Below are 26699 nucleotides of genomic sequence, written 5' to 3'. Positions count from 1 at the left end.
TGGGTTTGAGGAGGTGGGACTTGAAGGTGTCTATGGCCACTTTTTAGTGAAAATCCCAGTTAAGGGGGGGCTCTTTTTTAGCCTTGGGTTGTTTTTAAACAATTACCCACATATATTACATTTTTTCTTATATTGTGGCTGGGACTTGTAAGGTGCCGCCTTGGTTTTAGAGGGGAGCATGTGTTGTGTGTGGATTGTAGTAAAAAAAAAAAAAATACCAAAGTTCGCGGAACCAGATTTCAGGGGTTGGGGGTTTTCAGTTGGATTTTAAATTGGGGGGAATAATTTGACCTTTTTAATTTCCCACGCCACATTTTTATACAGGGGGGAAGGTTGTTGGATAATACCCGGGGGCGTGGAATCAAATGGAAAGAGGAGTATTGAAAAATACCTATTTAACCCTTGATTAATCAAACACAAAGGGGGACATTACGATTGTTGATTTGGTTTTCCGGGAAAATTGATTTGGTTGTTCTTTTTTTAAAAAAGGGGTTTACAAAAACTGGGGGTTGGTGCTTCCTTTCGGAGACATTTGAACAACAAAATTATTTTCAAAAAAAACTGCTAAATTGAATGTTTGTTTTTTTTCCAATCCCACATATCAATGATGGGAAGCATTTGCATAACCTTTATCCTCGTTAAGGGGTTTAGGTTAATGTCTTATAGCAAATACAAAACCAAAAAGGGGTTGAGGGGCACACCTAAAAACTCGTTTTCCATATGGCTTTATAAATTTATTTAATTGTATCCAGGTTCCCACTTTTAGCTAATTAAAACAATATCTTTTAAAAACACGTTGGAAATTTGGGAACAAATTAAATGGAAATCTTTAAAATTGATTTCAACCATTATAATCCCCAGTATTTTTTCCCCGGGTGGGAAGTCATTACCTTTCAAGGGTACTGTAACTTAAGTGACCAACTTTTTTGGAACGGGGGTTCATTTGTACCTTTACTTGGGAGTAATATGGTCCCCAATGTTTATTTGCTTTCTGGTGTAACTTCTAACTCCACTACCAGTCAGGGAGTAACTGGGGTGTGTGCTTTTTTTAAAATGTGGAATGGACATTTTAGTGTTAAACAACTCCTTGATTATTTCGCTCCTGGTAGCTTTAAGGGGGGGGGCATAACTTCCACTTATTTATATCTACAGGTGACTTCCTGTTTAACATTCCTTTTGATTGTTTTTGCCCCCATGGTGTTTCCTTTAAGCACCTTATTTGGATTTCCCCCATCCAGTTAAACGGATGGCTTTTTAAATTTTTTCTTTCTTGTTGGGAAACTTCAAAATTGTACCATTGTAAAAACAATTTTTCTGAACCTAATCCGGGACTTCTAGGACGGGGGGCTAACAAAGCTGTTTCACCGAATGGGGGTCATGTGTTTTTTTTCCTGGGAATTGAATACTTTTTAAACCCCGGAATTTTTAAACTTTTTTAAAAGGTTAAGTAACTTACTCTTGCCTTGGATGAAGGGTTCATTTCTTGGCTGGCTTGTTTCGTTCTACCCCCCTGATTTCCTCAGGGCCTCTGGCATTAAAAAACCAGGGAGTTACCATATACCTGTATTTAGCCCACTAAACCCAGGGAGAATTTAATAACATTTTTGTGTTTTTAATTTGTTAACCCTTTGGCTGGGGGGGGGGCCCATTTTCATTTCGTGGGACAACAACACATCCCATCCCCATAAGCTCAAAGGGAGAGGATGGGTGCCCCCAATTCCAGTTATATACCACCACTGTTGCACTTTTGGGGGAACACTAGGACGATATCTTGTGTGCTTTTTCGTGGCCATTTTTCTTTTTAAAAATTTGCTGCTTTAAAAAAAACGGGTAAAGCTATATTATTTAAATTAAATTCCAGGGGCTTTCTATTGGGCCAACAACTTTGGTTTTACCTGGGCTGAGGTGGGGAAGGTGATTTTGATGTCCCTTTGGGGCTTTTTAAACCTAAACATATGGCGCACACTTATGGACAGGCCTATCGTTTTGTCGTTATCGGGGGAACCCTTGGGTGGCATATCTAATGGTATTATTAAATCATTTTACTGTAATTGGAAACCCCCACCGGCTTATTAAACGGGGGGGCCACGTTTTCCATCTTAATGAAGGGTTCCGTCCCCCAACCAAAAAATGGTTTTGGTTTTTCCCCCTTTGTTATTGTGGTGGCAATAGGGTCCTGGGTCCCGAATTTATGCAATAATTGGAACCTTCTATCGTTACCGGTAATAATGAACTCGAATACTTTTTCCTGACCCTCGTACTTCCATCATTGAGGGTGTTGACTGGGCAAGTTTGAAAAGGGATTGTAACTTGGATTTTTTTATTCTGTTATCATGTGTGTCGCAGTGGGTCTCAAAATGGTCATACCAAACGTTGCCGGACAAATTAGGGACTTTTAAATGCAACTTTTGCCCACCACTACCCGGGCTGTTTGTACCGGAGGGGGGACCGCCGAGGGGATCGGGGCTTTGCTAATATCTTGACATCTGGGAGGGTTGTGGGAGGCCCTCCGTTGATATTTTTGTCGTTGTAAATGGCGTTGATGGAACAGCTCGTGTTGTCGGGGAGGGTTGGCACAGGCTGATTGCAGACAGTGAGGGGGGTGGAGCCGGGAGCCGGAGTGACAGCCCACGGCACACACAACACCAGGGACAGGGGGGGAACAAACAAAACCATTTTCATTGTGAGTTATAATTTCACCATCTCCAGGTTATCATTTAGGGGATAAAATGGACAGCGGGCACGTGTTCAATATATTTGTAACTTTCGGTTTAAATGATACAATGTTGTTTACATTGCTCATGGGACAGACCACCTTATTTGCAGATTCTTGAAATTGTAATTTAATTTGTAATTGATTGTGGATTTTGTATCCAGTTTTCACTTTATGTATCTTTATACAATGTTTACTACTTTGCTTATGAGGACAGACCACCTTATTTGCAGATTCTTCAAATTCAATTGTAATTTCATTTGTAAATAGTTACAATCATGTGGATTTATCCAGTTTGCACATTTGTTGTTGTTGAAGGCCTGGCTGTTAGAGTCTTTATTTACACTATTTTGTTGTAGGCCTACTGGCCTAGGTGTTTATTTTAAAGCACCTTGGCTTTGTTCTGAATGCACTTTGTTTTAGTTATCCTGCAGAGAAAATAAAATGCACTTGACTTGGAATTAATGTACTGTATGCATTCAAAAGTGCTGAATAAATGTTTTATGGACCCATACTAGTGATTATTATTTAAGTTAAGTTTTGCCATAATCAGGTAGCTGAACAACATTAGTAAAAAATGTATACATTATATAAATATATATTTCTATTAATCATTTTCGGCCTTTGGTTTTCGGCCAACTGTTTCCTATTTTCGGTATCGGTTTCGGCCAAAAATTTCCCATTCGGTGCACCCCTAATACTTGCATTACGGAAATTATTGTCAGTTATAGCTGGAAGGGACAAAACAATGAGATAAATGTCAAATAAATCCTAAAAAGTCTTACATTTCATTTGGTGCATAATCCTCATGGCTAAGGGAAGTGTTTCACATGCAGCTCAGAACCCTGTACTACTACAGAAATAACATATAAAAAAGAGGCTTTAAAACATGGTAAAATGGGTTTTTCTCTTAATATGATCTCTAAATCAGCTTCAAACTATTGAGATTTATCTTGACACCATGGCAGACTCCTCCTTAGATTTATGTCTTAATAGTAAAGAGGTGATCATGTGCTGAATCCATAGGTTCTACATTTCTAAATAAATAACACACAATGTGTTTCTGCTTCACAAACTGCAGAAGAGAACAAATATCTGTTAGTGATGTGTTATGGAATGTCAGTTACATTGCATGTGTGAACAAGCTGAGTAAAAGGTTAAACAAATATAGGCAATGTTAATTTCCCTCTGTTACTAGAGCTGCCACTGAGAATCTTGTATAATACTAAGCATTGTGATGAGATGTTGTAATAAGTGTTATTCATCCGTGTGTTTGAAGATATATTTGAGTGACTCTTTACACATATGTCATACAGAACACACAATCTTTTGTAAAAAGCTACAATCTGACCACACTTCTGTCAATGGTTCTCAAGACTCTCATCCCCTTTGCGCTTTCTGCTGTGTTTAGAAGATGCTGATAAAACTAAGAGGGCATAAAGAAAAATGACCTGAAAAGTTATTATTGTGGAGTTTAGATTTTTGTTATTCAATGTATTGTCTTCATCCCTGTGCCGTTAACTGATAAAATAAAGATATTTGACCATGATTTACAAAGAAAATAACCTTTTTCTTCTTCCGCTTACCATTCACCACAAGAAGATGGAGACGTCAAGGGTCGCTCTCCTTCTTTACTGTCACGTCTCCGTCTCCGGCCAGGATGGTGGAGATCTCTCCCTGCATGAAGGCCCAAGGCACCGAGGAACCAGCCAGGGGACAGCGCTCTCCGCTGGGGCAGTACACCTCCCCACCCTGACCCTGGCTGCGGATAAATCCTCTGGTACAGGGGAAGCAGAACTTGTGGTGCGGGACAGACGGACACTGGACGAAGTGAGTGTCCTCCAGGCGCTCTCTGCAGAGGGTGCAGCACAGCAGGGTGCCCTGAGAGCTGCTCGTAGACTCACCAGCACTGGCGTTGGTGCTCGGCCCCCCCGCACTCAAACCCTGACCCAAGGCTGCCTGGGAGACGGAGGTGGAGGAAGTGGATGGGCTGCTGCTGGTGGGGCGCCCAGCTGAGGAGGAATGGGCTGTGGACATGCTGGGGCTATCTCTGGCCATCTGACTGGAGCTCAGGCTGTCTGCGACTCCCATGAGCGCTGAGATGGGTGAGGGCTGGCTGTGTAGACGGGGTGGACCCTCCTGAGGGGCAGCCATGCCAGGAAGAGGCTCCATGCCTGAGTAAGCACCTCGTGGCCAGGGCTCTCTCGCCGGGTGATCAGGCCTGCCTTCGCTCTCTCCGTTCTCAGAGCCCGGAGAAGCCTTGCGACGCCGGGTGGTGTTCTTTGCTGCTGCAGGGCGTCCAGCTGCTGCCATAGGCAAACCTGCGTCTGGCTGTGGCAGGACCTCTGGAATGGGGGGCTCTTTAAACATTCGCACACCATCATTCAACAGCTCAGACAACCCACGCCAGTCTCCAGTGCCTTGCCGCTTCTCGTATTCCACATAGCGTAGCCCAGAGTTCACCGCTTTACCTGCATCTTTGGCTGAGTCACGGAACATCTGCCTGACCAGGTCAGGGACTCCTGAGAAGATCATTCCAGAGCCAGCTGGGTACTCCACAAACACCTTCAGCTCAAACTCTGGAGTTGTGCTGGCATCAAAGGCCAGAACACGACCCATCAGATTATGGTCTTTCCTGAAGCGCACATTGAAGGGGACACAGCTGCTGAGAGCTACAAGAACATCCCTGACTGCTTTGGGGCGATTTGGCCAGCCTTCAACCCGGCTGCGAGCCACCTCATTCAGTTCTGCCATCACCTCATTGTTCCTCCACACTGCAGGATCTATACCCACCAGAGCTGAGGTGCTAGCTCCCACACCCAGGGACACAACCTGCCTTCTGCCACCTTCTCCCATAATAGGGCCAGCTGCAATTGGTGTGCCCCCAGCCCTGGAGCCTGATAAGGGGGTTAGAAGCCCATGAGGTGCTGCTACTAACCCCTGAGCTATCAAAGCATGAGATATTGCTCCATGAAGACTAGGAACTGCCCCGACTATAGCCCGGCGGGTGTTTGGGCTCTGTCTGCTGCCCTCCGAGCCCACATCGTCAGCTCTGTGCAGGCCATTTGGGAGACGAGAAGACACCCCGTACTCACCCCTCCCCCTTTCTATACGCTCTCCATGCTGCCGACCTGCATCAAGGGGCCCGACCGAGCTGGGTTTACCCTGCTGGGGACCGGGGGACCTGCCGTCTAAAACTCCGTGTGTGCTCTTCAGCTGCCTGGCAGTCTCAATGAGGAGCTCTATCCTGTCTGCCCCGTCGTAGTTAACACATCCCCGGCACACAGCCTCGCTGAACTCCCACAGCATGGCCCAGGGCATCTTCGGTAGGTCGCAGAGGTAGCACCATTGCCGTCTGGAGGAAGGCTGCGAGGCGGAGGACATGTTGTTTACAGGCCCTCGACCAAACTTTCTTCGGAGGCCTACACGTTACAATCTACGTTTCTTAACAATGATTCACTTCTTACACACCACTCGCCACATGGCGCATTTTTTAGAGTGGAAATGTTACGAACTACCAGATCAAAACACCACCGTTAGCGACGGTATTTTAAAGTTAGCGACGTCTTCTTTCTCGATTTGTTCGTGTCGGTCTGTGTGGAAGGAAGTAAAATGTTATAAGACACCGGAAACACCTACGCGGCTGTGGCCCAGGGCACTTTGGGAGTTGTAGTTCTTTCTTGATGACACATTATTGTGCCTTGTATTTCATGATAAAATGCAGTAGGAACAACTGAAGGTTTACACAGCGGCTTAATGAGACAGATTATTGTAAACAGGTAGGAGGGGAATTCTGCTTTGTATTTACTGACCTATCGGAGTTGCTGGAATCGGCTTTTAAATGATAGCTCGGTTATAGCACTTCCTATTCCTTGTGTCCTTTGATTTAACATTTCAAATTTGGCAGGAAAATTTAACTTTTTCCCAAACAATAAATCACCCCTTAAAAAAACCGAAATGGGGAAACGTAATGTTACACAAACACCATAAATGTATGCAAGCAGCAAACAAATAATCCAAACTGAACAATAAATGGTACCCTTTCCTGTATTGTTATACAGGTTTCTTGGCATGTAAATGGTCTGCAAAGGCTAAAATGTATGTGTTCCCTTCAGAGGGAGTTTCTCTCCCACACACACTCTCTGAAAAGCCTTTATTGGACTCCTTTGTTTACTTCCTTAACATAGTGACATCTCTATGTAACACTTGACCATTCACAAAAAGGTGGCCAGCTAACCAATCAGAGCAGATAAATAAAGACCTTTTTGAACATTAAAGCACAGAAACATGTCACAGTAGAGGCCCAAGATAGAACCTGAACCTGAAAAAGAGCATAATAGGGCCCCTTAAAATATAATGTGGTTAGTAAAAAATAGTCTCTCATATAAGGGGATTATTTTGGATGTGCTGCTAGTAACATGCTTTTTACTAAATACTTTAGGTGAATATGTAAGTAAATAGGTCTATTTAGGGCAATTATTTTTCTAGCTTTAATTCATATCTTCCACTTGTGAAACTAAACCCTAATGTAAAGTTGCTTCAAAGCCTGTGTATAGATGGTATGTGGTAAACTGAAACAGATAATTAGTAAGTCAATTCAGTATTTCCAGACCAAGTCATATTTACAGTATTAATTACAAAAAATGACAACTTGACATTAAAATCTTGACAGTAACTAAACAGATGACCAACTCTTTCATATCTCCCATCCTTTAATCTTCATAGTGATACTCTTTTACTCCAGGTATTAAAATATGGAAGGCACCTGACCACTTCAGTACACAGATGTCAGTGTGACTACAGCTCTCAAGCAATGTATTCTGATATCCCTGTGAATTGATGTTAACCAGTCGAGAGTGAAGAAATTATGAAAGAAACAAACAATCTGAAATGTGAACTAAGGTTATATCAGCATTCACACTAGGGTTACTCTTCACTTGATTTAAAAAGAAATTGTCCCCATTTAAATGTATATTTCAGGGTAGTGAGGGGTTATTAAAAACTAGTGTTGTGAAAGTACAAAATAAATTGAAAAACATGATAAATGTAAATAAATCATACAAAAATATGGTTTAAATAACATGTTCTAAAGCACATCAGTTCTAGTTTTTGTCAATACTGATTGAAGGTTTGAATGGGAGGTGAAACCAGAACTGTGGTAAACTATATGCAAAGACACAAATTGTACAAATAGTAAGAGGGGAGAGTATTTAGTTGGCATGGTGTGTGGTCGAGAAACACAGCTTCAGTGTGTAAGGGTAAGGCCCACCTGGAAGAAAAAAGAAAGCAAAAAAAAGGTAAATGTAAAGGCTATAAAATGTTAAATACATCATAAGTCTACATGACCAGCTTATATTAAAACATCTTTGTATATCTATGTAACACAATAAGAACTTACTAGGGTTTTTCATCTGGAAATGGTTAATCATAGCTAGGGCTTCCATGGCATCGTTGATGGATTCCCACTCCAAAAGGCCAGAGGAACTTCGCTCACCTTTGTTCACAAAATGCTTAAATTAGATTAGTGTAATAGAAAACATTGCATGTTAATCTTTATACATACAGTCTATATAGTATTAATGCTTTAAACTAAAACTGTAACAGATCTGTAGAAGTAAGATGGGGTTTGCTATACACTAACAGTTCCCTGTACGGTTAGTTTAGAAATGTTTTTTTTTTTTGTATTATTGTATTTTATTTACACACATCTACTAGCACTTATTACTTTACCTTTTTCAAATATAGAAGTGTGTCTTCAGTATAAAAAAAAATGATTGGCAAAACAAAATCACAATCTACTACAGGGCATGGTGGAACTTATAATACTCACTCTTTCCGGTGAAAAGCTTCACACTTGTGGCGCACTTAATTCCTAGTTCATCGCAGACCTAAAGAGAACAGAGGTCTTAGTGGAAGTTTGAGGCGATGTGTGAAAAGCCAAATCTACACTTCCAGATAAAACCCTGGTGGTTCTCTTGCCTGGTTGAAGATCTCTGCAGTGATGTCGGGCTGTGCGTTAAAGAAGTGCAGGACGTTGCTCGGGTGCTGGATTCGGTTCTTTGCCGCCTGCTCTGAGGAGGTAAAGCGATTGTTGCGGGATCCGTGGAAATCTTTGAAGCTGCTGCTGTTGTCCTCTAACTGGTAGCACTGTCCCGGCACAATGGCCTGCTGCTTTGACACACTGCCAAGGAAAGAGAGACCGAGGTTGTACATCACCCCATTTTTTTTAAATACAAGATGTGAATTGTAATGTTTGTAATAGTTTGGACAGTTGCTCTTACCATACGTTGAGTTTCTGTCCGAAAAGGAAGTTGTTGTTCAGGTGGGTGATGGCCCTGTCCACAGAGTAACAGTCTCCCATCTCCACCATTGCTGCTCCGGGCTTACTCTTCATGAACTTAATCTGAAGGTAGAACAAGATCCAGCTGAGAAACACCCAAATATGCAGTATGAAACTACTGTTGCAAAAGTATTTTCATCACCGGTCGGTCAATGAGTTTCTTAATTGATTAGCTTCAATTAATAAATGCAAGTTCTCAGAGGAGTGGCGATGTCTTCAGTTTGCCTTTTTTGTCACACACTCTAAAATATAATGAGCGATCAACCACTCAATAAAAAAGGGCTGATAACGAGTCTGTCAATCAATTCATTTTTGCCGTTTATTTTTCTGACACTTAACATTAAGTCCAATAGAAAACAATAAACTGAACATTCGGCCCCTGGTTGACGTTAATTATTTCAGTTCCAATGGTGTTCCGTCAGCATCACGTCACTCACCCTCTCTACGTTGCCATAGAGACAGAAGATGTTGAAGACCTTGTCGGCATTGACCTTGGAGGGCTCAAGGCCGTAAACCATTAGAACTGGTGAGTCAGCATGAGGCCCGTACTCAGGGGGAGGGGGTCCATATCCAGGGCCGTAGCGCTGGCTACCCCTGCCACGCCCACCCATACCTGGCCCCATGCGGTGGGGAGGAGGGGGCCCGTAGTTGTCTTCACTGTAGCCATGATAACCTCCTTGAGGGCCACCTTAACCAGAGAAAACATATTTAAGGCACAGATACAGTATTGGAATGTGATCCTTTCCTTATAAACGTCTATGGGATATTTACCGTAATCCGGTGGGTGGTCTCCCAGAAGAGCGGGCTGCCTCTGGCGTTTGTTGGGATTGGCATTGGGATCTAAAATGGTAAAATAATAGTTGCCTATCAACAGGTTCCTCACCTAATGTGTACTAAGGGGCAAGGATGTGATTGACATGCAACAGAGGGGCCTGACATGTTAAGTGTTAATACGTGACATAATGGAGATTTCTTTTTAGCAGTGATTTTGAAAAATAGCTTTCAATCAAGTTTTATAAAAGACCTCTTATTAGCTATCCCAGGACAACCACACACACCTTGTGAATTGTTCCAATTGCCTTCCCCATCAGCATCTGTGCAGGTACACATACACACACGTCAAATCCAAATAAACATTAAAAAGTAGAAATGTGTATAAACATCATATCATATCCCTTATTACAAACATTCTGGTGGAAGATCAGAGAGACAAGTATGTGTCAGTGATATGAGCAAGTTTTATTAACTCTCTACAGGCATTACAAACAAGGATATGAGACGCATAACATCCAAAATGAATTGTCATCAGCATCAGTTTTGACTAGATGACATGGTGTAACAGAAAGGATAACTCCCAAAGTATAGACTTGGCTCCTAGATTTTCCAAATGTTATTGAACCAAATTAATGAAAGTCTGAGCGTGAACAACATCATCTCACAGGGCTTGTGGCGCTCAGAACTCTTTTCATCCATTTCAGCTGCCACAGTAGCCTCGGAGCAGGCAATGGTGGAGCAAATGTAAACAAGTGACGATTCCAAACGCTCCCGAAAGACAGACCCTCCCCCGGTACACAGACGGACAGGGTGGATAGGGAGTCAGTTAATGGACTTTTAGACGCTTTTGAATTCTATAAATTCTATTACCTTTGTATTCCTTCAGGAAGTGAACAGAAATATGACCCTAATTATTATTAGCAGCTGCATTTCACCTTTACTTGAAAAAACAAACGGTGCTGAAACTAAATTAAAAAACAGCACCACGACCAAAATCCACGTACAAATATAATAAATAATAAAAATATATATAATACAATAAAAAAAAAGTCTTCCCATAGATACTAAGGTAAAGGCAGAGGGTCTGTGCCTCAGGGTGCTTCCTCTGAAAGGGGACTTTTCCATGGGGATTGCCCTGTGCTCTGTAAATGATAGAGTATCTTCCAGTCCTGTTCTTTATGAAAGGTGCCGTGATTTGGTGCCATTTAAAAATACATTGACCTGCTTGCGACGCAACATGAAGTAGTAAAGCATATAGAATTAGAATTAAACCTTTTTTATTATTAGTTAGAGTTAAGAACTTTTAATTTTGTGAAATTTGTTTTCTGGTGTTACAATAGGCCAATGTTTTATTGATTTATTAACTTGGCTCAACAATTCAGTTTCACAATAACTTTGAACCATTAAGTCAGTTTATGCATTCATTTGTCGAGTACTTACAGCACCACACATGGAGCATGGGACACAGTGGGCAGGTAGGGGGCAGTCTTCAGCAACGATGCTACCAGCCAACCTCTTGACTCAACTCATTCTCCCTCTTCAGTCTTTTCTTCCTCCTTCCCTTCCTTGCATCCCCACCACCAGAGAGAAAGGTAAATCCACACAGCCATGCTTGGTTTTGATTGCTGCCGGTTTTGTTTTGAAAGTTGCTATAGAGGCTCATTTCCAGCTTACCGTGCTCTGACCACAAAGCAGGACATTTGCACCGTTTGAGAATGGGCTGTCTGTCCACAGACACACTGAGCCAAACCTGCATCACTCGGGAGGCGGTAGAGGCATCACTATAGGCCGGTGCAAAAAAAAAGGGAAAATGAAACAACGCAGAAACAACACAAGAACATCACAGAGAGGAGGGAAATGGGGAAGAAGGAACAGGGGAAAAAAACAACACCAGAGTCCATACATGTAGAAAGCTTTAGGAAAGGGTTTGAATCTGTTTGCATCTGTGCTTGTATGCTTGATAGGTGTTTGATGCTTGTGTCTTCGTAGGCCCCCCCTTGGTGGATGTTTCTTCTCATGTAAAAATGGATGATCGGGTTACGCTTGCTTTTGTGGTTTAAAAGCGGTCAGCCTGTTGCAAAGTCAAAAGGCATCTAGTGCTCGACAATAAGTCATCTGGAATATCTGCGTGACCGTGTGCTGACGTGGCGTTTCAGCTGTGTGTTGCCTTGGACATTCAGCTCGTTGTGTGGTCATGTTGTGTTCGGCACGGCGAGGGAGAGACGAGCGGTACTAGCGTCTGTGAAAGAGAGTGGCCTCTTTTTTTGTTTACGGCCCAAGTGTGTGGTATCGTCTGTTCCCTGGTTGGGCTTAGTGTGTATGAAACTCCTCTGTGGTCCCCTGTGGTTGTGTTATGGCAGGCTCATCCCAAGGGCCACCACACGTGACTCCCGCCCTCATCATCAATATATTGTGACTCCTCAGGGCTCTGCAGATGTGCTGTACTGGTAAAGAGGTGGTGGTGGATGCTTGTCAATCTATCAGTCTGTGGTGGATATGCGAGGTGTCTGTTTGCTTGGAGTATTTCTGTCACTCAAACTGAAACTGAAATGACCACCACCACAAGTAAAATAGTCTCCCATGTCAGGTGGTGGAGATAGGGGTGATGATGGACTTGGAATAAGGAAGTAGTGAGTTGAGGTTGTGTTCCGGTATTTGTTGCCCCACTGTGTCCGATGTATGCCACGGAGCGGATATACGTAAGTTGTGGCTGTGGGTGCTGTTATTCTGTAGCTGTAGGAAGCGCTGTGTCTGCTTAGAGGCTGAGGTAAAGCCTGAATGAGTTGCACAGTGAGGACACAAGGAGTACCTTTGGGTTTGTAAGGCAGCACAAACTATAGAATATCAAACACCTGTATAACACTGGAGATGTACATGTTGTAGTCATGGATGTGTACAAGAAAAACCCCTATGTCAATTTGCCAACAAAAACAAAGACAATCAACAATGTCCTCAGTGGTAACAAGTATTGCTCACCACACCATTTAAGGCAGATATGAATTGCGGCTCCATCTCAAACCCTGAAACCTCATTAGCTAACTGTTTGCCAACTTGCATTTAGCTGTATTATGTATTTTGGTAATTAAAGTGGCAGAGAAAGCTTCTCTCGTGGATGTATACGCATACAATGCAATTTTAGCAGTAAATAACAAACCCATTTGAAAAAACAATGCCTTATGTCAACATGACCTGGTGTTTGCTAAAGGTAATCAACAAGTCTTATAACAACTGAAGTGTGTTGACACTTAAAATACAGATTTGAAAGCTTAAGAATGTCGATTACACTATAAAGTGTGTTTTTAATGTATGTTTTACATTAAAAGATCCCAGGACAGGAAGGATGTTATCGTTTCAATCTGTTGTTCCATATTTAATATTGGCAACAAAACATACCAAAACACTTAAGCCATTGATTATTATGTTTATGATTCAACTACCCTCACCCCTCCCATTATGAAGGTCTATCCTCCTGTAAAAATACGTATTGAATAGATAAAAGCCTGGTATCTGTATAAGATCGCAGAAGTGGCTTATGGGACCTTTAACAAAAGAAGTGCTCTCACAAGTCATATCAGCTTGCTAGTGCAATGTCTAATAAAAGCTATGATCAAATCTCCAATATGTTTGAAGGAATCCTAACAGGTGTGATTGCCTATGCAGTCGACAGGAGTGTGAGGTTGTGTAGCTGTGACATGCTCTATGGGGAATGTGAACCTGTGAAGAGTAGTGCACCTATGTGTTCTACTGTGACGGGTGCATGCATGAACCTGTAGTAACGATTGGCTGCCCTTGAGGTCGCTCCTCATGCCCTTACTTTGAGCCTGCTGTGTGGTGAGAAAATGCATGAAGACAGTGAAGGCATCACAGGAATACTGCCTGTGAACAAGATGCTAAACGGTGAAGGAGACCATTCATCTCTGATCAGAGGCAATACCCCCGGAGGCAGAGAACCCTAACCATCCCAAACAGGGGAATGAGAGGAAAAGAGAAAGAAAAAGGGGGAGGGAAGTTTGGGGACTGCGTTACCTTGGCCACTGAGGTTGGGGTTGGTATAGTCCCACGTGTCCTGGTCGTTCTTGAAGACGTTAAGGCGTGCTGGCTGTGAATGGGATTGGATCACCAAAAATCAAAACTAGCATTTTCTCACTAACATCTGTGTTGCTTGGACAGGGCCGTACACTTACCTTGGCATACTCAATCTTTAGAGTGCAGCAGCCAGAGTAGATGTCTGCTCCGTTCAGCGAGGCTTTGGCTCTCTGAGCGCTTTGGACCGAATCAAATGTGGAGGCAGAAAGTTAAGGTGAGGTCTGATAATAGAATTTTAGGGGCCAAAGTACAATATAACATCAACATATTGTCAATTATAGTGCATCCAAATGTAAAAGAATATGTCCAATTAACAAGACACATTTTAGAAAGGATATTCCACCATGGCCTGAACACCATTCTTTCTGAAGATGACGATCCTCTGTACAGGACCACAGTTGTTGCAGATGGTGTAGAGCACATCCTGCAGAGACACACAGAAACTTTCATATCAACCTCCAGATATAGTAATACACTTGATTATTGCCCTTTCTATACAAAATCATTTGATGACCTGAAAGAGGGAACTAAATTAATAGTTTTTAGTATAGTATATTTTATGAAGGAAACTAAATGTGAAGATACACAATATTTACATTTTTCTATCATGCTGATGCTGTTTTTACATTAGTTTGCAATATCAGGTTCAATGAAAGCAGTGGGAAAAGAATGTACTGTTTGATCGTCATAGTACCTCTTAACTTACACTGACTAAAATGTGAATTGCAAACCCTATTATTTGCAGTGATTTCATTAATAATCCTGTCTGCTTTTGTTATAATATATACTGTCCATGCATACAGTTCAACAAACTTTCTACTATATGATGATGTGAACAATATACTCTTCTTATAATGCAGTTACCGTGGTGATAGGGTAGATGGGGTTGATGACGGTGAGCAGCAGCACGTTGTTGACGCTCCGGGTGTCGTCGGAGTCTCCTGGCCGGGAGATCTTCTGGCTGGTGGAGTAGTTGATGAAGGCGGGGTGGCCAGCGATGTAAACCTGGTTCTCTGCAGCGTACGTAACAGCATTGCAGGAGCCACTCAGGTCTTCATACTCCACCAGGGCCTGGCGCTTCTTCGGCATCATAACCACATAACTGTGAATACATATTGTCATTATAAAACCTATAAACTACCGTAATTTTCGGACTATAAGCCGCGCCTTTTTCCCCATTTTTCGACCCTGCTGCTTATATAACGGTGCGGCTAATCTATGGATTTTTACAGCTAACGGCCACTAGGGGACCTCCTAAATCTATGGATTTTACAGGTTACAGTCCACCACCTTTAACTCTATGGGCTCTATGGCCGGTCCGCGCCCCCCATCTTTAAGCGGCGGGTTCCAGCAGGAAAAGCTGGAGGCCGGAAAAGAGTGAGACAGGTAGCGCGCAAAAGTAAAAGTGGAACCGAGAGTGGTACGAGAGACAGAACGAAAGCAAGACAGACAGACATTACGAGAGCGAGACAGTTTGTCCCCGTACCACTGGTTGAAAACAACTGCTGTAGATCACTGCCGGTACGTGCGCTGGGAGCGCACCGTTTAAGTTTGAAAGTTGAAAAGTTTGTGTGTCTGAAACGCTATGTGATACAGTACAGTTTACACAGCACAGTACATGTTCTGTAGCTACTATTGCACTAAATGGTAACACTTGAATACGTTATGCAAATATGCTACTTGTTTGTTGAAATGTTAATAAATGGGAGCTTCCTCAAACAGCCATCTCTTTCCCGACAATCCCCTCTGTGCACGAACCCTTACATATGGTAATTAAACATTAAAACCCCTGCGGCTTATAGTCCAGTGCGGCTTAGTCCGAAAATTACGGTAGATCACTGAAAATGTATTGGTTAAAGTATGAGTCACATTGCTATTGCACAGACTTTGACTATAACTAGCTCAATTTTAACCACCACTATGGTACATTTTTCATATAATTGAAAGTATGGATTCCTTTTTATAGGAAAGAGATGACAAAAATTATTACAAGTGGAATATGTTTGTTGACTTGCAGTTCACATGTAAAGTTCATTGGTATGCTACGTACCCAGTATGGCACAAGATTCAAAGGTTTTATTTTCATATGCAAAACAGCTACAGCTTAGCAAAAATTTAAATACAAAAAATAGTGCCAGAAAATAATAAAAGTGACACAATGGTGCAATTAAAATGAATATGAAAACTTTGTAAAATAAGATAAAACAGAATGTAAAATTATTTACTGTACAGCGGAATAAAATACTGTATATTGTAATAATATATAAATAGGTGGACTGTAAACAGATGAATGTGCTATAAACATTTGTAAGTGAAAACACTTTACAGAGCTCAGAGTTCAGCAGTCTTATAGCCTGGTGGTCAGCACAGATAAGAAGTCAACTTGTGTCTTAAGAGTGCTTTTATCGGGTTGTCGTGATTGTTCACACATTACATCTGAATAAATGCACCAGGAAACATATCATTGAAGAATGCAGTGAAAGCATGTTAGGCATACACATTTTTACAGCAGGCCCAGCCTACAGGAGATTTACAATCATAACTGATTTTGATATTGGGTTGCATCACGCACATGAGGAGCAATTTCAGATTTACTTTTTAATATCATACATGATGAGCACAGATGGGTCTACATCTGTAAACCCCTCATACTACCAGATCATGTGGGTAGAGCATTGAGTTCTACCCCTAATATAGACATTTGAATCAGGTATTAATCATCCCAAACTCCTGTAGTTAGAGCCAGAGTACAGGTGCTGTTATTACCTGATGGCCCCAAACTCCTGCAGGGCCTCCGCCAGGTCAGACTCCATGATGCCGTCCACCAGGCCCCTGATGTGCACCACCAGGGAGGGCAGCGGTTTATGGGGGTCATCGTAGCCCTCCTGTAAACACACAACATGATGCTTCTGGGGTCAAAAATACTTCCACCGCTGCTGGACAGGTGATGGAGCAGCAGCAGACCGGTAAAACAAGTTAGAAAATAGCAGCCCAAGTCAGTGAGTCCTGAATAATAACGTGTACTGTGCTGCAGAATAGCGTTATTAACATTGAGGTAACATACCATGAACGTTTAAGGGGTGTGACATTTAACGGTACTATTTATATTTGCCCAACTTATCAATAAGGTGCACCTGTTTGTAGGAGTACGGACAATTGCATTATTTATGTGTCGCTAATAGAATATTATTTAGGCACATTGGATGACGCGTTGTTTTAGCTCAGCATTGTGAACTGGTTTGCTACACAGCCGGCTAGCTTCTGCCTAATAGCTAGCTGCTTGATAAGCACTGACAGCTTCTTTGTCATGCTAAATTCATATCTCAGAAAAGCAGAACCTAGCACATTTTGTTAAAATAAAACAATAGCTATCAAGTTCAAAAGCAGAGCCCCACCGTTGTCATTCCTCCGTCCTCAGTTTTCTGTCTTTTCGTTGCTCTGCCACCTTCTCCGAAGTATCGGCCTGCAGCAGCAGCCATGTTGTCCTGTCCCCGGCTGTACCGTGCAAATGCTGCATTCAGGAATTGTGGGAAAACTGAGTTTTGCTCAACGACTTGATTTTATGTTGGCCTACCCAAAGTAAAGTTTTTTCAATTGATCCTGAAATCCCATTTTATTCTGCAGATGGAAACAACATTTACCTCGAACTTTCCTTATAAAACTGCCACTTGGCCAGGGTGCTCATATATGTAATTATTTCCTCTTAAATGGTGCAGAGCGTCAATTGATCACTTTACCCTGACAATCATTAATATTATTGTGTCCTCCAGAGGGGAAGTGAGGTTAAACAATGGCCCGTTGAGCTGTCAAAACACAGACACTGTTAACCTCTAACAAGCTGGTGAATCATAAAAAACACTAACCTAAATAGCTAGAATTTGAATAACCTGGAAATGTTTCCCAACATTTAGAAAAAACTCCACACCCCCTAACTTTATTGTATGTTAGGATTTCTCTCCAAAGGAAATGGATAATGTACAATTAAAGTGACCCAACCAGCATCATTAATGCTTAAGCACCCTTGTACCCTTGTTGTTCAGCAGTGTCCCTGCCAAATGTTGCATGTTTAAATGGCAAGGCAAAACCGTTTTTTAACTGTTCCACTTCCCTCTGAGTATGTGCACTACTACAAAATACCAAGTAGGCTCATTTGAATGTTAATAATCTCAGAAACATTTATCTAGCTTGGTTTAGACCAAGTGATGCGTCTTTTGCCACTGACGCAGAGGATTTCTTCCAGACATTAGCACTGGTCTGGATCCAGTCATCACCTCATCCTGTATAAAGGCTTAAACATTAGGTTGGTCTGTCAGGTAGGGCTATAGTCTGAGTCTTGCTTTTACCATACTATTAAAATACTTACAAATATTAAAATAACGATTTCTATCCTTTCAATATTCCCAAAGCTGCTTTCCACTTTTGTTTGGATATACGTCGAAAAGACATCTTATGGCATTAAGGAGAATTTTGGAGCATGGCATGTATTTAAGGCCGTGTGAATAAATGTCCTCGATGACATGTCATATTCTTTGAAAAATATCTTGATATTAAGGTTGTCTTCTTCTCCACTTATGAGGCTGTAATACTTACACAACCAATGTTGGTAATCCAATGAAGACACACTCAGGTACATTTCAATGTAATTGATACAGCTTACAATAAAGTACAATATATTTTTGTTAATTTCAGCTCAAATACATTAAATTACAAAGACATTAAATGACACCATTGATAAATAAACAGATGTTAGGGGTGAATAAAACAATCACACTCAATGGCAGATACTAGGTACATTTTTATAATTCCACAGCTTAGTAGAGATTCATTGCCTTTGTAATTATATGTCAATAATACTTTTCAACAATGGGGTATTACTTTTGATTGTTACTTTTATCAATGCTTATAGTGTGAATAAATTCAGGAGGTGCATTACATTAAACTAAACGGTGCCTCGTGACACACAACTCAACAGAAACACAGTTTTTCAGTGTGAGATTTTACAGCTGCTTATCTCACAAACTGAAGGATTGTAACCAAACTGTGCTTGTACACCAGAAAACAGTTCTGATTGGCTGGCAGTACCATTCAAAATAGTACACCAAGACAACTCAAACACTTCCACTAAACAGTTGTATTACCACTGTTCTAAATCTGTGGGAAAAACTGAAGCTAACCATAGCAACAACACTTTATTCTTTGAGCTAAATGACAGATTAACTCCATTAAAGAGACATAATTATTGGTTTAAGCTGCAAATGACAACACAGATGTGAGTTTGAAATGGAGCTTCTGTGTGACAATGGTATGGTAACACAATGATCACAGTTGTCCTTACACTGAAAACATGTTAACTTAAATTAAATGTATAACTGTATGTCAACAAATTATACATAATTGTATTAGGTTTGTTGAAAGTAGTAAGTTAAAGTTTGAATACAAACTATAAGGTTCAACTTAATAGTTCAAAGCAATAATATTAAGTTGAAACTAATATTTTGTATTTAAACTTAAAAGTATTGCTTTCAACTAACCTAATACAATGTGTAATTTGTTGACATAATACATTTCATTAATTAAAGTCAACGTTTCAGTTTCTAAAGTGTACATTGCAAATCTGTGTAAAAGCAGCTGTCGTTGTTTTACACATTTTATTATGAGGAGAAATTAGTCCAAACTTGAAATCCAGGTTGTCAGCTGTCAGGTATCAAACTAAATCCAGGGACTTCACAGAGAACCAGCTTTGCTCAACTTTATCATAAAATGTCACTGCATGTTATTTAGTCCACTTAAGTTAAAATTATTCAGTGCAGTCACAATAAATTCTGATGACTGGGACTGTCCTGCAGTGGATATGACGTAACGGTTTGCTGTGCCAGTCTGCGTATACATTTTATTTTGAACCATGGCAGCGGTGATGATAGGTCTTCTCAGTAGTAATATGGAACAGAAGTGTAATGTCCTGGTGATGTGTGTTTGTGATCCTGCAGTCACTTCTCTCCCCTGCTGTGCTCTCTTAGAAGCCCTTTATATGGCAGTAGGCCTCCAAGCTGGAGAAGAGGATGTAAAGGAACCAGAGTCCGAAGAGGAGCAGAGAAGTGATGACTTTGGTGACTCGAGGGCCACCCAGTTCGCCGCCTATAGACGGCCTCCGGCGTATCATCAACACTCCCATAGCGAAGAATGCGAAAATGGTGAAGAGTGTGACGGAGAAGGCCAGCGAGCCGGGGTCAACGCGAAAGACTTTACCTTTGACTTGCCAATAGATGGCAGCCACGGACCAGGCCAGCCCAATGCCCAAAAACACATTGACCGCGTTGCTTCCTGTCACGTTTCCCACACATGCATCCGCATACTGGTCCTGAGTGGCAGCCACTTTACTGGCAAAGGTATCTGGGAAAATAAACACCAAGATAAATACACAGTATTCGAAAAGTGTTGACCACCAAATATACAACAACACAGACTATGACACCGCTGTTGTAAAATAACACCAATGTGCAATAATGTAAAAAAAGAAAAAAAAAGAAAAGCCAAACAAACACTACGACCCCACTGTTGTACAACAACTCTTATGTGCAATAAGTTGCTAGCTAATATTATTATTACTACTGGCTGCTACTCTTAGTTAATTAGTTATTTAGTCCATCCATCCATTACTGTAACAATAATCTTTATGTAACTATGTGCCATAATATTTTAATACTGGTATATACCACTCTTCATTCTATAATGTTACAATTATTTTTATTTTATAAATACTGCTGCTACTTACTTACCTACCTGAATGTGTACATCTGTAAACTGTAATATTTTTTATTTAAAATAATATGTACATGCCTTTTAACATAGTGGTGTTCTATTAATTTCGTCTCTATCTATACTTTGCTGTAACAATGTAAATTAAATAATTCAGTTCTTCTCATCCAGGCTAAGACTTCTGGAATACATGCACTGACTTATACATTTGGGTTACTGTGTCTGCCTCCCTACTCAGTAGTATCACTTACCAGGAAGGGAGGTCCCCAGCGCTACAAAGACCACCGCAGTGACCGTGTCTCTGAGGCCGACGGTGCAGCCGAAGTGGGAAGCTAGGTCTCCAATAATGGCTGTTAAGAAACCAATGACAGAGATTGACACTATGAAGCACGCCCATCCGTTCCAGTACTGTGTGGGCGGGCAGAAGGCAAACAGAACCTTCCAGAAAACGCACACTATGTGTATGAAATAGTCGCAGCAGTTCGGACTTCGCTGCTCTTGTCCCTCCTCTTCATCTCCGTCACCTGATCGAGGGAGACACAGTGAAGATAGATCAAACACACCTTCCACAAAATAATACGTTAACAATTTGGATGCAGCCAGAAGTAAAAACACAACTTCTCATTTTTTCTACGATTTACACAAATGGTGTCTGACATAACTATAAGGGAGCTTGTGATATGAGCAGGTTGGCAGATTTTGTAACATTTGAACATAGCCAGGTTGGCTGTCTCCCTTGATTTCCACAGTTTATGCCAAACTAGGCTCATCTGCTATTAGCTGTAGTTCCATATTTAACTGACTGACATAAAATGATATCAATCTTCTTGTCTAACTCCGACAAGAAAAGGAATTAGGATATTGAATGTTTTTACAAAATGACAGGAACGTTAAAACACAAAAGAATCAAACCTAACCAGTACATTTAATGATGAAATAAAAAACAAATATAAAATAGCCACTGACCTGCACTGACTGTGAGTGCTCCAATGAACTGCTCTCTCCATGAGTGAGTGCCAATCACTACAGCCAGATTTGTGTCCTTCAGGAGTTTGTCCACTGTGTTCTGTTACAACACATCAAATATCTGTATTTCATCTTTATATAAACAGATCATTTTCTTTGTGGGATTATCAACAACATGCTGAAATAAAGTAAGCTTATATCAGAGGCTAATGATGCAGACAAGGTCCTGTTGTGAATTGCAAAACTAATATGGCAAATATGAACACACTAACATTAATAGTATACCCACAAAATCACTGACTTTGAATTTAATAAAACATAAACCAACTGAAAAATTCAAACAGCACACATGAATGAACAAATATCTGAACTCAAGATACTTGTAAAGCATATGAAAAGTGGATAATTCAAAAAGGGTATCTATTAATATGATAACGTTAAGAGTATAATGAGAGTATACAAAAATTGAAAACAAGATGAGAAATGACTAATAAGTCCAATGACACACAGGATGCAGGCAGAAACTGTACCTGGTCTAGCACTCCATTGGGAGTCTGATGAGTAAGAGGGTGTGAGGCGGTTAATTAGCCGATGCACGCACGCACGCGCACGCACACGCACACGCACACACACACACACACACACACACACACACACACACACACACACACACACACACACGCACACACGGGGCAGGGTGAAGTTTGGATTACTAAGGTCATATGCTCTGAGAGACACACACGCTCATGGGCACACACACACAAACCACTGAATAAGGCAACTGTTTCCAAAGAGTGGAAAAGTAGGTGATGAAAGATAACAGAGAACTTTAACTAAACTAAAGTGACACGGTGAGCTGCAGAGTGTAATTAGCAACACAGGGAAGTTTGTTTTCTACCAAACACTGAGACTCAAAATCATAAATCGATTGTTTTAGTACAAAGAGCACATTTTATTCCACAATAAAAGCACTAACCTCCAGTAACCTCGTTAATGCATTTAGGCCAACAAATGTCAAGATGATTTTAGTCAAGTTTTAGAACTTCTTTAGGCTATCATCAAATCACTGCATTATTCAAAAGACTTAACAAGAAAACACGATTGGTGTATGAAGGATGAAACTACCTGTGAATTTCAGCAGACTTTGCGAATGCGTTTTGCCATTATATATTACCAATGATATATAATAGTGATTTCTATGTCAGGGTTGGCTAATGATATCCAAGGTTCAGCCACTTTTTGATCTTGTTTTTTTTCATTTTTAATAATGCTGCCAGAAGTGTGCCTCCTCTCTTCATATGGTCTTGTCTCAGATGTTTGAAAGAGGATTCGCCTTTTCCTTTAACAAACATGTTTCTGGTTTTATATTAAGCACTTTTATACGATCTACTCACATCTGCCTTTAAAATGGAGACACAAAAAAGATAGATTATGTGTGGATGGATGTACAGAACAGGTATGTATGATGCTTGTGAAGTTCAGGTAATGTACAGTACCTGCTAGACTGAGGATTGTCAGAATCATCCGGAGCTGCTCTTTCGTACTGCTTAACCAGCGCACGAACACAAATACTCTTATCCGCATCCGACCCCCAGCTACTCACAGAAGACAAACAGAGCAGAGGTTATTCATCTATGAAAAAGTACTGGCATACAAATTGATCCCAAATATAGAGACTTAATATGTGAGCAGTTGTGAGAATGGTATTTTGGTGATCTGTTTGTCCACCAGAGGGCAGCAAAGACTACAGAAGTGTCTAACAAATGATTGCTGCTGTTGGAGAGAATATTTTGATATTACATAATTGGATGTTAGAGAAAGACATTGAGGGTTTTGTGTCTGTGTTAATTGTTATTGCTGCCAGCATACCTGTGGAGACGTATGGCGCGTGCGGGCTGCGAGGCGTCATGTCGAGCTGATGCCAGAGCCGCAGCGGCCCCTTGAGCCAGCGCTACGGGGGAGAGAGGGTTGTGGCTGCTGGAGCTTCGAGTCAAACTCCTCACGCCTCCAGAAGCAGCTCTGTGATTGGCTGAAGGTTTGAAGTGGGCCGCCAGCGCCAGAATGATCCTCATTACTGATTTGAGATTACCATCGACAATGTCTGCAGACAGAAGGGCAGCATATGATCAGTAATGACCTACACATGCACAGTATTTGCAATATACGGTGTAACCATGGAGTGCCGGGAAGCTTCATAACATAATATCATTAGGAAAAATGCCTTTAAATATTGCAAAGAATATGCTGTACAAACATGCCCATGATCTCTCTTCCCTGAGGCATATCTGTCACATGTAAACACATGATATACAGTCTTATGTTTATAATATAGGGTCATCAAGCAGGAAAGCATAGAAACACCTACTCTCGATAAGAGGGGAGAAGGAAAACATAACAGATTGTTCTGTGATTTACCTCTTGCGGATATGTGTGGCATACGTATGTGTCTGGAGGAAATGAACTGCAACACTTGCTCCACATTCTTCCTGCTCTCTTCTTTGTTTTGTGGAGCAACATACACTTCTTCCAGCACTTCCCCAGCTGCCAATTTGAATGAGATTTGAGAGAGAGAAACAAAGTAGTAAATCATCACCACAAAATGAGCAAATGTACAGTAGTTTAGCAAAAATGATTTCACTTGATCAGTTTAATGATTTTAAACATCGACCAATGGCTTTATAGCTTGCTCTGTCTGTTGTTTGGTTCACACAAATTACACCATCCTTTTTGTGGCCACAGTTTTAGTCCTAGGAGGAAAAATGTGTGTGCTTGTTTTTTTTTTTAACCAAGACAAAAATAATCTGCTCCAAAATCACTCATTTCCATGGGAATAATCGTCTAATACTGCAACATTGCACAATAATGTAGCATCAAAAACTGAGTATAAAGAACATTAAGAAAAATGTATATTTCTCTTTAAGAAGGTGTTATAACTATAGAGGGTGATTTGTAAATTAATTTAAAGTATTTTGTTCACTGCAGCAATGAAGGGTTTAGGCTTTACTCAAAGGAACAGGGTTGAAATGCATAAACCAAACATATTTATCCTGCTGTAAATTGTTGTTGCTTTTTGTCTTAATAAGATCTAAATTACATTATTGTAAAAGCAGAGAGGAGACATTCTTTACGTTCACAGAATTAGATGAACATAGTGTCTTTTTCGTTTCCTCTTTCAGTTAATACAATGAAACATTATAGTGTGTTACCATCGAGTGTTATCTTCAAATAATCTGACAAACTGTGACCAGACAAGTCACAAGTTGTGGTATCCTGTATTGTGCTTCTGCAAATTCTTAGTATGTGATTATATTTAAATATGGAAAGTCATACCGGCCAGTTGTGAAAGGGCGAACTGGTGACAAATAAAACATTTTTTTGTAACTCTGCACTCATAAATAACAGAAATGATTACATTGGAGAAGTTTCATCTTCCAACTACTAGAGCATGTTTCACTTTTTCTTGGTGTTATGGTGCATGAGTGTAATTACCAACTATCTCAATGAGTTGAGTGAGCACCACCCCATCCTGCAGATCATGTCTGAGGTTTGTGATGGGCTTCAGGTCGGGTTTCCTCTTCAGCTGACAGTTCACCCAGGAAACATAGGCTGTCAGCTGCTGCTGCAATACATCAATCAGATACACACAAATCCAATAAACCGCAACGGAACACAACACAAAACACAGCTTAGAGTAGGGGCCAAAAGAGGCTGAGACCCAGGCATGACAAATGAGTCCCTTTGTTTATTATGTTGGGACAGGAGGGGGGGGGGAGGGCAGGGTCCGTCTATTGTCTCACTGCCTATTAAAATGTGCTTTTGTGTGAAGGTCAATCATAAAGTCTCGTGTTCCGTCCATGGTTACACGGTTTAGCATTCACACCCCGTTATTTCACATGATGACTCCACCTTGACCGGTGCTGTGCAGTCACGTGACAGCCCGTTGTCCGGGATACAATACAAAAAAACGCACCACATTTTCAACACAGAAAAAAGGACTTAATGTAAACTAAATAGGATGTTTCGTTTGTTTATGAAACTTTAAGAATTATACGAAAACTACTCTTATTTCCTGATGAATGTTAAACTTGCCATTATTACTACCTTACTACCGTTAACTACAATGCTTTTTTCCCATTAAATAAGAAACAAATGACCGTTAAATACCTGAGGTGAACAAACAACAGGAATAACTTATGTCTACATAAAGTTGTAGCACTTTAAGGTTAGGGTGTCTTGCTATAGGATGGTTGGCAGATTCAACTGGCTTCCGCTTGCTAAATTGTGGCTAGCCATACATAATTAACATCAAAATTAGTAAGGCTAGGTAAACGTTACCTCATTAAAGCCCCCATGAAGAACCTCATCCAGCAAACTTCCTCTAGAAAGTGAAGCGATCATCTTTCCACTCGGAAACCCATCTACGTTAGCTAGCTTGTTAGCTCCATTGACTGAAACAACAGACCCCGTTACTAGCTGCTGCTGTACTCCAGAAAACGTCAACAAACAGACAATTGACTGAAGGAGGCTGCCGTTACTCTGGATGGAGACCGGCATCAAGTCACCAACACAGCCACATGCACGACTTCCGGTTGCAGGTTTAAAAATAAATGTGCTTTGATTAACACTTCCGGTAATGCAAGAGATCATGTTATCTTTGCCTAAACATTATTTGAGCTTTAAGAAATAAGTCTATATCTACGGAAGAGGATTAGGGCCACATGAAAAACAAAAAATGTGCTATTACTGGTGCTCATAATGTGTATCACTTTTTACTTAAAGGTAGGGTAGGTAAGAAAGAATGGAGAAACCAGCTCGAGTGCGCTAGAATTTGAAAGTACACAACCTGAAAAAATCTGCCCCTTCCTTCAGACTTCCTTACAGAGCCCCTCCTCCAACACACACGAACGCGCACTTGACCAATGAGGGCACGAGATAAGTTTGTGCACGAGATGGAAGGCTGACAGGCAGGTAGGCCATCCAGTTATTTTAGCCGGGCCGGTGATCAATATTTATGATAAAAAATTCATTTTACATATTTATATTTTCAATATTTCATTATTTTTG

The 26699-nt window shown here is 41.0% G+C and overlaps 4 protein-coding genes across 5 annotated transcripts; all 4 read right to left on the bottom strand.

The window, feature by feature from the left end:
* Positions 1-3547: 3547 nt before the first annotated feature.
* irf2bp1 (interferon regulatory factor 2 binding protein 1) lies at positions 3548-6834 on the bottom strand. The gene is made up of 2 exons (XM_010792670.1): positions 4300-6834; positions 3548-3566 (listed from the first exon to the last, which is right to left on the bottom strand). The coding sequence occupies exon 1, from the start codon at positions 6095-6097 to the stop codon at positions 4325-4327; it is 1773 nt and encodes a 590-aa protein (XP_010790972.1). The 5' UTR covers positions 6098-6834; the 3' UTR covers positions 3548-3566; positions 4300-4324.
* Positions 6835-7407: 573 nt separating this feature from the next.
* Positions 7408-17423, bottom strand: hnrnpl (heterogeneous nuclear ribonucleoprotein L). 2 transcript variants are annotated; one of them, XM_010792668.1, is made up of 14 exons: positions 17309-17423; positions 16680-16798; positions 14778-15015; positions 14252-14337; positions 14012-14108; positions 13854-13926; positions 10112-10147; positions 9825-9893; positions 9491-9741; positions 8995-9116; positions 8693-8894; positions 8544-8601; positions 8112-8207; positions 7408-7982 (listed from the first exon to the last, which is right to left on the bottom strand). In XM_010792668.1, exons 1-14 carry the CDS (start codon positions 17390-17392, stop codon positions 7924-7926), a joined length of 1590 nt encoding a protein of 529 aa, XP_010790970.1. In that variant the 5' UTR covers positions 17393-17423; the 3' UTR covers positions 7408-7923. The 2 variants fall into 2 exon arrangements, with proteins under 2 accessions (XP_010790970.1, XP_010790971.1); XM_010792669.1 differs by lacking the exon at positions 10112-10147.
* A 2462-nt stretch (positions 17424-19885) lies between these two features.
* Positions 19886-22799, bottom strand: LOC104963981 (sodium/calcium exchanger 1-like). Its single transcript, XM_010792681.1, has 5 exons — positions 22779-22799; positions 22166-22189; positions 21636-21735; positions 20921-21193; positions 19886-20303 (listed from the first exon to the last, which is right to left on the bottom strand). Exons 1-5 carry the CDS (start codon positions 22797-22799, stop codon positions 19927-19929), a joined length of 795 nt encoding a protein of 264 aa, XP_010790983.1. The 3' UTR covers positions 19886-19926.
* Positions 22800-23021: 222 nt separating this feature from the next.
* On the bottom strand, positions 23022-26160 carry LOC104963980 (dixin-like). The gene is made up of 6 exons (XM_010792680.1): positions 25971-26160; positions 25125-25254; positions 24051-24176; positions 23505-23736; positions 23127-23230; positions 23022-23035 (listed from the first exon to the last, which is right to left on the bottom strand). Exons 1-6 carry the CDS (start codon positions 26031-26033, stop codon positions 23022-23024), a joined length of 669 nt encoding a protein of 222 aa, XP_010790982.1. The 5' UTR covers positions 26034-26160.
* Between the last annotated feature and the right edge of the window lie 539 nt (positions 26161-26699).

The sequence above is a fragment of the Notothenia coriiceps genome, unplaced genomic scaffold, assembly GCF_000735185.1.
Source record: "Notothenia coriiceps isolate Sejong01 unplaced genomic scaffold, NC01 NC01_scaffold00036515, whole genome shotgun sequence".
NCBI lineage: Eukaryota > Metazoa > Chordata > Actinopteri > Perciformes > Nototheniidae > Notothenia > Notothenia coriiceps.
This window is presented reverse-complemented; position numbering and strand designations above follow the sequence as displayed.